The following is a 12857-nucleotide window of genomic DNA, read 5'->3' on the forward strand; positions in this document are numbered from 1 at the left end:
GTTGTGTGGTGTTAGGAAACACAAGCATACATTTTTATTGACTGCAGTTTTGCGAGAAGCATTTGGTGTAGTATTCTCAAGAAGTTAAATGTAGTTTGGGTTTTTCCTAACTCTTTTATGGCTTTTATGATTCAATGGTAGGAAATTATTCCGAGAGGACCCTATCAGAAGCTTTGGCAGGTCTTTTAGTGTCTGGTGTTGTGAGAAATTTGGAAGTGTAGAAATATCAGAATTTTCCAAAATAAGACATCGGATAAGAAAATTGTGATTTTTAATTGTTTTACTAATTCAGCGTGGTTTTTTTAAGAGTTGTAATAAAGGTTTTACTTATTCGGTTTAGATTTTTTTAGAAACTCTCTCTATATTTTGTTTTCGAACCTTTGTTTTTAGTCTGTTTTATAAGTCGTAGCCTCTGGTGTACCTCCTAGTGTGCGCCACTTCTTGTGCGAAAGCTTGTAGTTTTGGTTTATGCCATTTTTGTGGCTTTTAATATACATATTTCTTATAAAAAAAGAAACAATCAATTGTAAAATTTACGGATTTGTGACGGAAAAAAATCAGTTGTAGTTTCTTTTTTGATAAATAAAGCTTAAATATTTTTATCAAAATTAAACTACAACTAACGAAATTGAAAATTTGGATAGAATTGAAAAAAAACAAAGTTTTGTCTTTTATGATGAATAGACTTTTAAACAAAAATTAAAAAAAATCCATATTTTATACCAACCTAACAACCAAAAGTCATACTCCCTCCGTCCCGTTTAAGAAGGGACAAATGAGTTTTGCACAAATATTAATAAAATAAGACAATATTTTATTTTGTCATATCTACCCCTATTAATTAGTATGGTTTCTCCTAATAATAAAATAATTTGTATTGTAAATTGAGTTGTATTTAATGCATATTGAAATAACTAAAGGGATAAAAGTGGAAGTTCAATATAAATTGGCACAGAAAACACGATATGACCTTTTTAGATGAGACAAATAAAAATGGAATATGTCCCTTCTTAAACGGGACGGAGGGAATATTATATTTGAATCTAAAACAAAACGAATTAATAATTCTCTTTTTTTTTCAAAAATTGCTAAAACAATGTTATAAGAAATTTGAATAAAATTGAGTTATAGAAGCATTTATGTACATGGCCTAAATGTACAGCTTTGAATTAAATTAAGTTAAATAAAGCATTTATGTACATGGCCTAAATTTATGGTGACTCAACTTTATATGCAATGTAAAATAGTGATGCAAAAAGAAAGGAAAATCAGTTTTTTTTATATAATTGAGGGAGAGGCGCTTGTGGGAGGAATTGAACTCACAAACTTACAGTCCAACGCTTATATAAAGAGAAAAATCAATTAAATAAATGATAATTGGAAAACTGTTTTTCATATTTGTTATTTTCAAATAATTAATTTATCTAAAAGGTCTAATGTCTTAAAAAAATCCTGATCTTTTAACCCCTTTTTCAATTCTATCATAACGTTGAAAACTGGTCAATTGTACTTTATTTTGCATTTTTTCGTTTCAATTGCACCCTTAAGCATTAAATTGACCTTTTTTCTTTGAAAAAACGTTCCAAAAAATTCTTCAAATTGACCTTTTTTGTATTAAATTGACCTTGTTTGAATAATTTTTTTAAACTTTTGTCAAATAAATGTCAATTTAATGTTCAAGAGTACAATTGAAATAAAAAAATGCAAAATATAATACAATTGACTAGTTTTTAACGTCAGAGTGTAATTGAAAAGGGGCTAAAAGGTTGAAGTTCTTTTAAGAGATTAGGCCTATCTAAAAGATAAGGTTGGCAAATATGAAACTCTAAACCCTTGGAAATACATAATGTAAACTAGGAGTTACTCAAGAAATCAAATATGCAATATCTAGAAGTTGGCAAAATCTTTAAATTGATATATACATATGTAATACGTAACTGAATCTGAAGTTTTATTTCAGTTGTATATAAATGGTAGAATTAAGAAGGATGTGAATTAAACAAAAATGAAAGCAAAAATATGCTTCTTGAGTCTTATTATAATCCTTTATGCTATGAACGCATATGCAGAAACAAAATACTCCTCTCCAAACAAACAAAAAATTACCAAACTCAGTTTGTTCTTACATTATAATCTGGGAGGAAACGATGCTAATGCCGCTATAATAGCGCAACCAAACCGCACAACTAATACAAACTCGCTTTACCCATTCGGTACTCTTTTAGCTGTAAATAGCGGTTTAAGAGTAAGTGCCGAACCAACCTCGGAACTCGTCGGACGAGCTAAAGGTTTGAGTGTAGCAGTGAGCCAGCAAGATGATGAGAATTTGTTGGTTCTTTGTTTGGATTTTGGATATACTAAAGGTAAGTTTAAGGGAAGCTCATTTGTTGCTTGTTCAAGGGGTTCCGCTGTAGAGCCATTCAGTGAGCTTGCAGTTATTGGTGGAACAGAAAAATTCAGGATGGCTAAAGGTTTTGTCATGTCTCAAATTTATTCGCGCGGTGTTAGTGCCACCGGAATCTTTGCCATTTATAAAGTCCATGCAACTTTATTTCATAACTAAATTCCGGGGTATTATATAACGAGCAAAGGGTCATTCTCGTTTTTAACTTGTGTCTAGAAGTTAAATAATTTACACTCGGTCATTCTAATCAATTGAAGATAAAACTGTCTATTTTTAAATCAGATACTTTCTATTTGTACGTCATTTAAAGACAAATTAGGTTATTTTGGTTGTAAACTCGTTTGCATTTTATTATTTTGTTCTTAACTGATCTATTTCTGTTGTCCTAATTGACTAAAAATAAATTATTTGACTTTAAGTCACAAATTCAAAAATTAAATGGACGGCCAAATGTACTGATTGGACCCTCACGTTTGGTTCGATTTTAAATTTGGATCCTAATGAAACTTTTTTACGATAGAGGTCCTTAACGTTATCAAATATTTTCCAATCGGACCTTCCAAACCTAAAATGCCACGCTGTCCGTTAGTAGACATCCATCTTAGCGCCGCCATGTCAAATTTAAATAAAAAACAATTAAAAAGAGTCCACCTTGACACTGATATGGAAAAACTTAACAAAAAAATTATAAAAATAGCACCAGAAAATTACTTACATTGCATAATAATTATTAAAAATAAAATTAACAATTATAGTACATTGATTAACCACAAAACCTAAAAAAATCAAAATCATCCTAATTCTATCGCCGCCATTCTCTACCATGTTCTTCTTCTTGTTACAGTTCCACCGCTGCTCCATGAACCGTCGTCGTTGTCTACTACCGTCTTTCCCTGCTTTGACGCAACCATCGATTTGCAGGACCATCACGACGACGAAAGCTCCAAGACAGAGTCTCTTTTCTGCTGGCATTCAAACTTTCCATCCTTGCCGGTGATGTTAAAGATAATCCCATATTAATTAGGATAACAAATATAAATGAGTTTATAAGTGTGAAGGCTCAACCACCTATTAACTAGTTCTAGTTATTTTGGTCATGGTTGAATCTAAACACTCTCATAACATGTGGGTAGATTGTCACATTCTCACCAATTTATAATTAATTACTCCTACCGATTTATCAAAAATAATATTTCTAATAGGTGAGGTTCGTCCTTTAGAAGGAGCAGGCTACGTTCGATGGAAGCACAAGGCGAAGGGACGGGAAAGGCAACGTTCGATGGAAGCAAAAGGCGGAAGGACGGGGAAGAAAACAGCGGTGGACAGAGAAGGTGAGAGAAATAAGAGAGATTAGAAAATGGTGAAGAAGATAGAAATATGACAATTTTTTTATCTGAGTTTGGTGAGTATTGCGTTTGAAAAATTGTCATTTAAGAAGACTACAAAGATATCATATTTTTGAAGTATGACACTTTTCAGTTGTTAAGCCATTTTCAGATTTCTGTATTTTTAATTTATTTGGTCCCTGGTATAATTTATATTTTTAGTCGGTCCTTGTACTTTTCAATTTTTGTTTACTTGATTACTCTATAATCAAATTTCGCAGTGATTTAGTCCTTCAGGAGTAAATTAGGGACGAAGTAAAACAAAAATTAAAACTTTAAAAAGGACTAAGTAAATACTTTCTTTCTATTTGTACAGAGACTAAGTAAACAAAAACAGAAGTACAAGGATTAAGTAAATAAAAAATACAAGGACTACTTAAATAAGCAAAGTAGAGCAGGGGCCAAATAAACAAAAGGTGAAAAGTATATAAATTTGAGGATGGGTTATGCCTTGCTAAATCACAAAACTTCCACCCTTATTTTTATCGTCATGACCCATGAGATATACCTTATTGATGTTGTTATCAAACATGTTGCGCAAACTATCAACCTGAATATCTCAAGGATACGTGCACAGCCATGAAAATAAAGAGAGTAATTTTTTAATTCCAAAGTTTGACATCTCTTGTAACATTCAATTACCGTAACGGCGAGCAGTTAAATTATCATACATAACAAATATGTCACAACATCTAATAAAGTATTTCTCACCTGTTTTAATCATGTTTTGATTGTTTAAATAGAAAATTTAAAATTTATCAAAGTGTATTGTAAAATTACTTGGCAAAAGTATTGCATAAGATAATACTCTAAATCTCTTTCGAATCTTAATAGGGAAAATGTACAATTATTACCCTAATGATTGTTTAGCTCGTTTTCTACTTAGATAATGTATTTTGAGTTTCGTTTGTGACAGTAATGTTATCAGAAACAATAATGGATTATGAATATAACATTAACAATTATATCAGCATGACTAATTCTGTTGCAACATTGATACCAATTATTGTAACATTAATACCACTTGTTGACGCTTGTGATACCAATTGATACAACAAATACCATAGTTTTCAACAAGTGATATTAATGTTAAAACAACTTTCTCTTATTTTCTTTGCTTCTCCCAGCTCCTCGGCTTTTACAAGGTTGGGAGAAACTATATGTAGATAGTATGGTCAATGGGAGTAATGGAAAAAAAAGTGCGGCAGTATAACACAAGTCCACTAATAGTCATATACCTATTGTAACTAACAAGAGAACTAACAGAATTTGCGAATTCTTTCCAATATAGATCTCACTCTGTTGGAATGGAAGTCTCGCACTGCACAAAACTGCAATTCTCATAACCTTGATAACATCAATAAATCTTGAGTCTACTATGCTCAACACATTATCTTTACTCTTCAAGTTGCGGATATACGATACATAACTCTTCTCATTTACTTTGTATGTGAATGCACAATCTACGCAGTTTCAAGAATCCGGTTAATATAGACAGGTAGAGTGGCAGTGGCAATTCTATTGTTGATGGCGAATTATGGTCAACGCAGCCAAAACTCGCAAGCCGTGAGTTTATATGTACAAGGAACTCGAGAATTTCATGTTAATGCTTCAGAGTTGACACCACATAGCCCTGCTGATTGGGAAAACGACTACGTCAGAACTGTTAACAACAACATTGGGATTGTTAAATGGGGTATTTCAAATATTAATTTTGATAACAGTAAGGTCATAATTGTACCTTCTCCCATTTTGATTGCTCACTAAGCGTTTCTTGTTATGTGTAAAAAAAATACATGACTCTCCTACAACAATCTCTGATTTTCTCCCCTACTTTCAGAATTATTCTTCAGTGGGGAAAAGAAATCTGAAAATAGCAAACATGTAAGAGATAGAAATTAACTAACAATCATCAGCAAGTGCTTTACTAATCCACTTTACTTTCACTTGCTTGGCCATGAAAATATACTCCAGCTTGATTAAACAAAGAAAGCAGCTTCAGCAACTCTTCATTACTCATTTTCGTCGGTCTCTTACCTTCAAAACCATTACTTTCTAAAACCCCAATAATCATTTTCTTATACGAACTCAACTTCATTTCGGAGCAACTGATTATATGACTGTCTTCTCCATCACTCTCCTCATTATCATCATCTTTGTCGTCAGTATTAATCTCCTTTTCGCTATTGCAGCCCTTTATCATGGATAATCTTTCGAGCTCCATGACCTTCTTCTTCTGCTTAAAAATCGCACCCAGCGTTTTATTCTTGTTGCTGAAACACGTCCTCGTGAAAGCCTTCCATTCATCAAAATTCACATCAGGGACATCATCACTATTCTTCGGACGAATAATCACCACCGAAGAATCAACTTTAGGACACGGAACAAAGTCCCGTTTGCTGACATTCATCACAAACTCCACATCAGCCACTAACTTCACATTCACAGCCAATCTATTATACTCAGAATCACCAGGTTTTGCCAATAAACGCCTGGCAAATTCTTTCTGAAGTAAAAGTGTTAAACTTCTATACTTATTCACTCCGTACACCAATTTCGTCACAAGAGGAGACGATATCCCATAAGGAATATTAGCAACCACAATATCAAATTCAGGAAACTTAACCTTTAATGCATCTTCACGTACAACCTGCAAAAAGACCCAGATTCCAAAAATCAAAACTTGAAACAAAATTCAGCCAGGCATTTTAACAAACACTTAACATACTAAATAAACTTACATCAAGTTTCTCCTGAAACCCATGTTCAGAAACACGTCTGTTCAGAATCTCAACCATCCGTTTATCAATCTCAACTGCTACAACCTTTCTAGCAGCTTGGAGAAGTCTGAGGGTGAGATTACCGGTACCGGGACCGATCTCCAGAACAGTATCAGTACACTTAACAGCTGATTTGGTGACAATTGTGTCGAGTATACGTGGGTTAGTGAGTAAGTGTTGACCTTTGCTTTTGCATAGATGCAATTTGTCTTCTGAACTTTTATCTTCATTGTTGTTGGTGTTATGATCAGCATACGAAGAAGAACGAGTGGGTTCTGTTTTGTTAAAATGTTGATGACAAGAAAATGATACGGAATAAATAAGGTGAAATGGAATCAATTTGGGCTTGGAAATTCGCTGCTTATTATTCAAGAAGACTAAGTTCATTGAGCTGAAACGATGTCGATATTGTCGTAATTTCACCTTAATTTATGATAGTTTGAAGAGTATCAAAATCTGGTTATTATAACAGATGTATCAGTTTTTCATAAATTAAACAATAATATGTAATATGATATTTTTTCAGTGGCTAGCTTAGCTTAGGTGGCGATTTCATTTTTCAAAATCTAACCAGATCCGAAGTCAGCTATAAGTCTGGGCGAGCGGTCTCCGAATCCGGCTATTCAATTGAAATTTAATCTTGATAAATATATTTTATTTGTAGTCAATTATCCAATTTAATGGCCTATTCAAAATTTAATTAGAATTAAAAAAATAAAAAAGATTAAGTCTTTTTTGACGAATAAACCTATAAATAAAATTACAAATTCATATTATATACTAACCTTACAATCAAACATCATAGTATATTCGAGTTTAAAACAAAATGAATTAATAACTTCTATATTAATTTTGCAAAACTAAATATGTAATACTTTAAAAGTTGCCAAAACAATGTTATAATGTCTTTGAATAAAATATTTTTAAAAATAAAAAGATCTTTGAATTTAAGTTGTGGAGGCATTCAAGTACATGGCCTAAATCAATAGCTTCAGTTAAAGAAAGCATTCATGTACATGACATAAATTTATAGTGATTCAATTTTAAATGCAAAGTAAAACAGTGATACAAGAAGAAAGAAAAATCAATTAAACAATGATGAATGGGAAACAATTTGCCATACTTATTATTGTCGAAATAATCAAATTCATTCAAAACTTAAACTTAAATCTTTCTATCATATATAGAGATTGGGTACCATGTCAAATAATCAATCCGTCATATTTAACTATGATTTTATAACTATCTCTATTATAAGATTTTATATTGTGAGTGCCTCTATAGTTAAATTTTAAGCAATTTCATCTAATAAAATTAAATATTATTTAATTAATTAGTAAAGTTGAATTGATTGCATCTTGGAATGATGTGAGATATATACATAATGCAACTAAGAGTTTCCTGAAATCAAATATGCAATATATAGAAGTTGGCAAAACCTTTCAACTGTATGTCATATATTATTTGCATATACGTAACGGAATCTACTGTTTTTTCAGTTGTATATAAAGTAGGCAGTGGTGTATAATTAAGAAAGATAACAATTAAACAAAAATGACAGGAATTATATGCTTTCTGAGTCTTATTATAATGCTTTATGTAATGAACGCATATGCAGAAGCAGAATACTCCTATCCGAACAAACGAAAAATTATCAAACTCAAAGTTTACTTACATTTTAATCTCGGAGGAAACGATGCTAATGCCGTAATCATAGCGCAACCAAACCACACAACCGATTCAAACTCTATTTATCCATTTGGTACTCTTTTAGCTATAAATTATGCTGTAAGAGTAGGTGCTAAACCAACCTCGAAACTCATCGGGCGTGCTAAAGGTCTCGCTGTAGCGGCGAATCAGGAGCGAAATGAGAATGTATTGGTTCTTTTTACTGATCTCGGATTTACTAAAGGTAAGTTTAAGGGAAGCTCGTTTGTTGTAATTTCAAGGGCTTCATTTCTAGCGCCATCCCGGGAGCTTGCAATTATTGGTGGAACAAAAAAATTCAGGATGGCTCAAGGTTTTCTCTTTACCGAATCATATTCTTTCAAAGTTAATGCCACTGGAGTCTTTGCCGTTTATAAAATAGATGCAACTTTATTTCATTCCTAAAGCCAAGGCCGTATAATACTACTCTAAATAAGATTGCCGTTTCTAAATACAACATTAAATATTCATCAAAAAGAAAAATACAACATTAAATAAAAGTTTATTATCAAAAATAAAGGTTCAACTTCTAGCTTTTCGAACCAATCTCAAATGGCTTGATAGCTTATGATTATGAATGTAATAATAATTTTAGTTTTTTTTTCTTCTATAAATAGTGTTATCTATTTACTACATAAGATGGGTACTATGAGTCTATGAGTGAGTTCTAAATCCGTCTAAACATGTTGTAAAGATCAAATTCCAATTATTTAAGGAGGATAGATGCAATGATTTTTTAATAAAGTTCGCAAATTTTGTGTTGATAATTCTACCGATGAGCCTAATTTGAAAGATGGTTTACTGATTCGTGGTCGGTCAAAACGTGAAGGTCAAACTATAACATATTCTCATCGTTTTCGTATGGAAGTATTTTTTGAAATTACTCTCTCCGTTCATTTTTAGTTGTCGATTTAGGCAAATAGTCACTTTAAGATTTCTATATGACTGTTACAACAAAATTACAAATTTAACCTTATTATTAAATCACTTCATTATATGGTAGTTTAATTTTCAATGCTAAATCATCTAATAGTGAGTTAATAATTCTATCTTAAAAACAAAAAAATTTATTGTGGAGTTTATAAATAGGGTTATACTAGTTTTTATGTTTGTGATTAAAAAAAACACTTTCTCAATATTAGCAATCTAACCTAAAGCAGTACAACTAAAAATAAACGGAGAGAGTAGTAATTTTTTTTAAAAACTATTTTTTTTATCATTACTACACTTCATAATTGTCTTAGTTTTAATTTATTTTTTCATATTAGGTTATTGATGTGATTGTGCAAGAGATGAGCGACCATTTCTCTAAAGGGAATCTCGAGTTACTTTCTTACTTAAGTTGTTTTCATCCAAGACAATCGTTTTCTAGATTTGATGCCTTGAAATTACATCGTCTGACCGAGTTTTATCCATAAGATTTTTCTACAATTTTATTTGATAGTGTTGAGTGATCAGTTCGAGATATACATACATGATGTGAGGTAAAGTGCTAATTTTGATGAACTTGCGGGAATCAGGCAACTTGCAAAGAAGCTGATCGAAACAGAAAAGTACATTGTTTATCCCCTTATTTATCGATTGATTGAATTAGCATTGGTTTTGCCAGTTTCAACTGCTTCAGTTGAAAGGGCATTTTCAGCAATCAATATTATTAAGACCGATTTGGATAACAAAATGGAAGATGAGTTTCTAAGCGACAACTTATCATGTTTTATTGAGAAATAAATTTTTGTGAAGACTGAACAGCTGGAAAATTGAAAAAGAGATGCGATGAGGCAACGACAGTTAAAGGGAGGAAGAAGATGTGTTTTAGGGCTTTGTTGGAGAATTACGGCAGTTAAGGAGAGAAGAAGATGGGTAATTGGAAAAAATTCAAAAAAATCCTTAAAATTTTACTTTAAAAGTTAAATGATATTTGAACTTTCGAAAATGAAAAAGTATTAACGATTATTACAAAATAAATTTATATGCTAATTGGACAGTATATCTTACTCTCAGATATAAGAGGTGAGTAGTGGATTTTTGACCCTATTGGTCAAATGTTGGAACTTTTTTATCTGATTCTTTTATAATTATTTTTTTGAATACTTCGTACCAACTTTAGTGGTGATTCAATACACAGTTCCAGACTAAAATACTAACAAAAATGACAAATGACAAATACAATAGTGTTTTTGCATATTACATTTGTTCAACAATACAACATCTTTACAACTAAGAGATATAGAAATACGTGACACTCGTATCAGTTAATAACCATTATAGCTAAAACATTTTTGATGTAGCATCACTAAGAGCATGATATTTAGATTCTGTAATAAAGCGAGCAACAATGTTTGTTTTTTAAAACGCTAAAAAACAAAATATTTTTGGATTTCAAAATTTTATTAATACGGATTACTTTTAAGCCGAACCAAATTTGATTTTTTTTCACTTCTATTTAATTATGAAACTCCTTATTGTTTATTTATTTGAAGTTTGTAATGTAGCATAACTCTTTAATTTAGAATATTGTTATAATATGGGTAAAAAGTTAATGGAAATTTAATAAATTATATTTCTTTGCTCATACAATTCATACTATTAAACTTAATGTTAGTTATTAATTGACATCTAATTATTTGATGCTAGATTGGTTATTGAATAAAGAATTAAAGCTAATTGACTGAAAGAGTTAATAAGGACATAATTATAAAATATGACTCATTACCAGTGACGAAGCCAGCCCCAAAATTGAGGTAGGGCACACAATTAATTTAAAAAAAAAAATCATATCGTGAAAAGAATATAGTAAAAAAAGTAATAATTTAATAATTTAATTTTTTAATGTAAATAAATAAAAAGTAACAAACGTGTTAAATTTACAATATTTTAAAATAATTAGATAATTAAGGATGTGTTTTTCAATAGAAAAATGTTGAAGATTTTAGAATTAAAACTTAATTTGAATAATGAGTGTCCAATATGACAAATTCTTTATATTATTAGATTTTGATATACACTTTTTAATCTTTAATAATTATTTCGGTCTATAATATTATTCGCATTTGAGAAATAATTTTAGTTTATAGTATTTATTATTTTAAAATATCAAAAATAGCATTAACTGCTATATATTAATTTATTTATATAATATAATAATAATAATTATTATTATTATAAATATCAATAAATTTTGAAATAGAGCTAAGTGCACTATTGTTTTGAGACAGAGGGAGTAATAATTTTTTTTGTTAAAACCGAATACAATAAATATTATAGATAAAGATAAATTATTATAAGTACATGTAAATTACATAGACTTTACTATATAATAACAGTTTACGAAGACAATGAATTTTCTTTATTAAGTCCAACTATCCAAATAATGTATACAGTTCAAAGTTAAAAAGGATAAGTTAATCCATAAACTAGGTTAGTGGTAGTTTTAAGTAATATTTTTTTAAGGTGATACCAAATCAGGTTAGTAGTAGTTTAAGTAATATTTTTTTTTCAAGGTGAGGTAGGGCCCAGGCCCTGCCTGGCCTTACCTCACCTCCGTCTCTGCTCATTACCATTATATATGTTTGTGTTATTTGGTCTATGAAAATATCTATTTTTTTAATGATTTTACTTATAAATTACCAAATATCTTCTATTGTTAGGTAGGCATGACAACATATATAATTCGGGATATCAAATTATAATTATTAAGCTAACATCTTCTAGAAATAGAGAATTAGTAAATTAAATCTATCATTCATACAAATGAAAATTGATTTGTTAGGCGTAAGCATCAAATGTATAACTCTTAGCTTCTATCTCGTTAAACAATTGAACCGCTTGACAAACTTGACCCTATGAATAGAGGGTTAATCAACGGATTAAACATAATGATGCTAAGCGGAAATCTAATAGCAGTTCATCCATATATTAAGAGTGCGAATCCGTCTGAACCTTACGACATACATATGTACCATCAGACCAAAATATTAACAAAAAATCATCAAAACAATTGTGTGTTTGCATAATATATATGTAGAGTGATAAAACATCTTTCTACAAGATATGTAAGTTGAATGTAAGTTGAAGAATGCATGACACTCATATCAGTTAATAACCATCATTGCCAAAGCAACTTTGATACAAAATTAGCAAGAGCTGATTTCAAATTTTATAGTGGAGCAAGCAGCAATATTTTTACAAATTGCAAATTTTATCATATTTTGCAAATCTAACATAAATTTTTAATTTTTGCAATATCGGAGACCAAATTTTAATTTTTGTAATTTGAAACATCGAACATTTTCTGTTAAAATTGATGATGTGGACGTTGGAACAAAGGATATTCTGGTGCCACATCAACATTTTTTTAACAAAAAAATTCCCAATATTTCAAATTATAAAAAACGGTAGTTCATTGTTTAAATTACTAAATTTGGCTTAATCATTAAAAAATATCTCACATTTATGAATTTTTGGTTTATGATCCAAACTTTATAAATTTTCAAGTTTAGCCTATTCTCATTTTTCAATTTCAATTATAGCTAGTTGTTTAGATTGGAGAGAAAAATAATTCAATTATATCATTCATACTAC

At 30.4% G+C, this 12857-nt stretch overlaps 3 protein-coding genes across 4 annotated transcripts; 2 read left to right on the forward strand and 1 right to left on the reverse strand.

Moving 5' to 3' along the window:
• Positions 1-1972: 1972 nt before the first annotated feature.
• LOC126676773 (dirigent protein 4-like) lies at positions 1973-2778 on the forward strand. Its single transcript, XM_050371057.2, has one exon. It carries the CDS (start codon positions 2006-2008, stop codon positions 2561-2563), a length of 558 nt encoding a protein of 185 aa, XP_050227014.1. The 5' UTR covers positions 1973-2005; the 3' UTR covers positions 2564-2778.
• Positions 2779-4961: 2183 nt separating this feature from the next.
• On the reverse strand, positions 4962-7051 carry LOC126676523 (ribosomal RNA small subunit methyltransferase, mitochondrial). 2 transcript variants are annotated; one of them, XM_050370739.2, is made up of 3 exons: positions 6531-7051; positions 5531-6439; positions 4962-5422 (listed from the first exon to the last, which is right to left on the reverse strand). In XM_050370739.2, exons 1-2 carry the CDS (start codon positions 6954-6956, stop codon positions 5717-5719), a joined length of 1149 nt encoding a protein of 382 aa, XP_050226696.1. In that variant the 5' UTR covers positions 6957-7051; the 3' UTR covers positions 4962-5422; positions 5531-5716. The 2 variants fall into 2 exon arrangements, with proteins under 2 accessions (XP_050226696.1, XP_050226698.1); XM_050370741.2 differs by having other exon boundaries at positions 4962-5425.
• Positions 7052-8119: 1068 nt separating this feature from the next.
• LOC126676524 (dirigent protein 4-like) lies at positions 8120-8826 on the forward strand. The gene has a single exon (XM_050370743.2). It carries the CDS (start codon positions 8124-8126, stop codon positions 8679-8681), a length of 558 nt encoding a protein of 185 aa, XP_050226700.1. The 5' UTR covers positions 8120-8123; the 3' UTR covers positions 8682-8826.
• The last annotated feature ends 4031 nt before the right edge of the window (positions 8827-12857 follow it).

Source organism: Mercurialis annua, linkage group LG4 (genome assembly GCF_937616625.2).
Source record: "Mercurialis annua linkage group LG4, ddMerAnnu1.2, whole genome shotgun sequence".
Lineage (NCBI taxonomy): Eukaryota > Viridiplantae > Streptophyta > Magnoliopsida > Malpighiales > Euphorbiaceae > Mercurialis > Mercurialis annua.

Coding starts and splice junctions, on each gene's coding strand:
- LOC126676773 (XM_050371057.2), top strand. CDS start 2,006: ATGAAAGCAAAAATATGCTTCTTGAGTCTTATTATAATCCTTTATGCT.
- LOC126676523 (XM_050370739.2), bottom strand. CDS start 6,956: ATGAACTTAGTCTTCTTGAATAATAAGCAGCGAATTTCCAAGCCCAAA. Junction 6,440..6,530: donor GGTTTCAGGAGAAACTTGAT/GTAAGTTTATTT, acceptor GTCTTTTTGCAG/GTTGTACGTGAAGATGCATT.
- LOC126676524 (XM_050370743.2), top strand. CDS start 8,124: ATGACAGGAATTATATGCTTTCTGAGTCTTATTATAATGCTTTATGTA.